The sequence below is a fragment of the Monodon monoceros genome, unplaced genomic scaffold (genome assembly GCF_005190385.1).
Source record: "Monodon monoceros isolate NGI ecotype Baffin Bay Population unplaced genomic scaffold, NGI_Narwhal_1 Super_Scaffold_22, whole genome shotgun sequence".
Classification (NCBI taxonomy): Eukaryota; Metazoa; Chordata; class Mammalia; order Artiodactyla; family Monodontidae; genus Monodon; species Monodon monoceros.
This window is the reverse complement of record NW_021703779.1, coordinates 126,158,054-126,160,694: the sequence shown is the minus strand read 5'-3', so window position 1 is coordinate 126,160,694 and position 2,641 is coordinate 126,158,054. Positions and strand designations below refer to the sequence as shown.

Here is a 2,641-nt window from a genome sequence, read left to right as displayed (position 1 = left end):
TGTCTCCCTCCACACCTGCGACTCCCGCCTCCCCTGCAGCTTCCTCCTCCCCTGCAGTTCCTGAGTGACCTGCAGTTCCTGCCTCACCTGCCCTGCCAACCACTGCTTGTCTCTGGGGCTGCGCAGGGACATTGGGTCTATCCTGTGAATCAGCATCAGGGGCCTGGGGCAGGCAGACCACAGTCCAGGGCCCTCCCTTGCCTGGTATTTGGCGGGGGAGCAAGCTTCGATTTAAACACTCAGCAAACTCGACCAGGGCAACACTCGACCCCAGCTCCTTTCTGTAGACCTTGCCCAGCACTCGGTACCTGCCCAGGGAACGCAGGGCAGCCTGCACAGCCTCCTGGAATTCCTGGTCTTTGCAGTCATCTGGGATTCCCAGGATGAGCAGAGATCGCTGAGCGTTCACGCCCATCGACCTGCACCAGTCCCGCAATACCGCCAGAGCCGTCGCCATCTTCGAGGACCTGAGGGTGGGGGGAAGCAATCAAACAGGTGTGCACAGGCTGTTGAAATGTGGGAACCGGCCTGTGGGTGCAAAGAGGAGAGAATCATGCTTGTGCCACACAGCTCACCCCACTGCCCCTCACAGCAGCAGTCTGGAGCACGTCTTGGCCCTGTTTGGTTTGTTTGACTTTAGGAAACTTTTTTAATAAATTACATTTATTTACAGGATAGAAGGCTAGGGACTTCCCTGGTGGCGCAGTGGTTAAGAATCCACCTGCCAGTGCAGGGGACACAGGTTCGATCCCTGGTCCCGGAAGATCCCACAAGCCGCGGAGCAACTAACCCCGCACGCCGCAACCACTGACCCAGCGCTCTAGAACCCATGAGCCACAACTACTGAGTCCACGTGACAAAACTACTGAAGCCCACATGCCTGGAGCCGGTGCTCTGCAACAAGAGAAGCCACCGTAATGAGAGGCCTGCGCACCGCAATGAAGAGTAGCCCCCGCTCGCTGCACCTAGAGAAAGCCTGCACACAGCAAAAAAGACCCAACGCAGCCAAAACTAAAAATAAAATTTAAAAATAATAACAAAAGAGCACTTGTTGCGTACGACTCAAGAAACAATAATAAAATAAAATAAAATAATTAAAAAAAAAAAGACAGATAGGAGGCTCGTCACCTTTTCTCCATTTCTGGCCTCAGTTTTAGGAAACTGCCTTTTTCCCAAGGAATTTTTCAAGTCTTCCAATTTGTTAGCATAAACATTTCCATAATATCCCTATATCCTCTTTTTTAATGTACATCTGATCCGTAATGTTGGCCCTCTTTCATTCCTCATATTGGTGATCAGCGTTCTTTCTATTTTTCCGTGATTGATCGTTCTAGGACTTTCTCGGTTTTCTTGCTCTTTTGAAAGAAGCGCATGGCTTTGTTCATCGTGTCCATAATTTGCTTTCTATCACTGATTTCCTCTCTTAGCTCTCTTATTACTTCATTTTATGTTTCCTTTGCTCTTCTTCTTCTAGCATCTCTAAATGGACTGTTAGCTCACTGATTTTATGTCCTGACTCTTTTCTAACAGAAGCATTTAGGGGAATACAGTTTCCTCCTGTCGCTTTTTGCTGCCTCCCACTAATTTTGGTAAGTTGTGCTTTTTTAGTATTCACGTTGAAATATTTTCTAAGTCCCTCTGTGATATTTTTCTTTGATCCATGGGTTTCTCAATATTTGAAGATATATTATCATTAGTACCATGAAATAAAATTCCCCCTTGATGAGAAAACTTATCATGTAAACTTGCAATACTGTTAAATTTATGGAGATTTCTTTACAACTCTGGTATGGCGTGTCCAGGTGAATGTGCAAAGCACCCTCTTAAAGAATCTGTGTACTCTATGTGGAGGCCAGGGCCTTGCCCCGCCCACCCATCTCTGCAATTCCTGTGCCACCCAGACAGAGGCGACCTGGAGCTTCTTGATGCCTCATGAAGTGGGCCAGAGCCCCTCCCTGGACCCCCAGAAATCCATCTGCCATGGCCAACAGCCTCCACCAGATCACAGCAGCCCCAGCGCCTCCTCCTCTCAGCATCACTTACTCCCCCCGTGGCCAGGCGGCTCCTCCATGCCACCCCCCACTACATCCCCCCCATACACCCTCAACCACCCACCAGCTGGTGGCACTCAGCTCTGGGCCCTGGAAGCCCAGCGCCCCACCATGCGTAGAGGTCAGACTGCCTCTCTCACCTCCCCACACCGGGGAGTCCTCCCCGGAGCACACTCAGCGCCAGGGGTTCTCGCCTCTCGCACCCCAGACGCAGAGCCCATCCCTCGTAACGTCGCCCACCCGGGAGCTGGAGCCCCCTACCTGCCACGTGCTCCCCCCCACCCCACGCCCCGCCCTGGCGGGAGCTCCCCTATCGACTACCGTACCCGCGCCCGGAGTCCTCCCCACTGACCCATGCCTCAGCCAGGAGTAGCTCCCCCTTCCTCCCGCCACACGCAGCAGCCGTTAGCCCTCCCCTCTTATCTCGGCTCCGGGGGTGGGGCCCGTCCTCCCCACCCCCGCAGCCAGTTGTCCTCTCCTCTGGCCCCCCAAAGCCAGCCCCACCCGCCTAGCAGGAAGCCCTCCACTCCACCCCCCCCACGCTTAGCCATTAGCCCCACCCTCTGCACCCTGACTCCAGAACGCCCCCC

General features: G+C 53.5%; 1 protein-coding gene across 1 annotated transcript in view; it reads right to left on the bottom strand.

Moving 5' to 3' along the window:
- The window catches only part of PNMA6F (PNMA family member 6F), a 2,128-nt gene extending 1,641 nt beyond the window's left edge, over window positions 1-487 (bottom strand). Inside the window, 2 exon segments of the mRNA XM_029240831.1 lie at window positions 1-12; window positions 14-487. The exon segment at window positions 1-12 is cut by the window's left edge and continues 1,641 nt beyond it. Of these exon segments, the coding sequence (XP_029096664.1) occupies window positions 1-12; window positions 14-457 (456 nt within the window). The 5' untranslated portion in view covers window positions 458-487.
- Window positions 488-2,641: the final 2,154 nt, after the last annotated feature.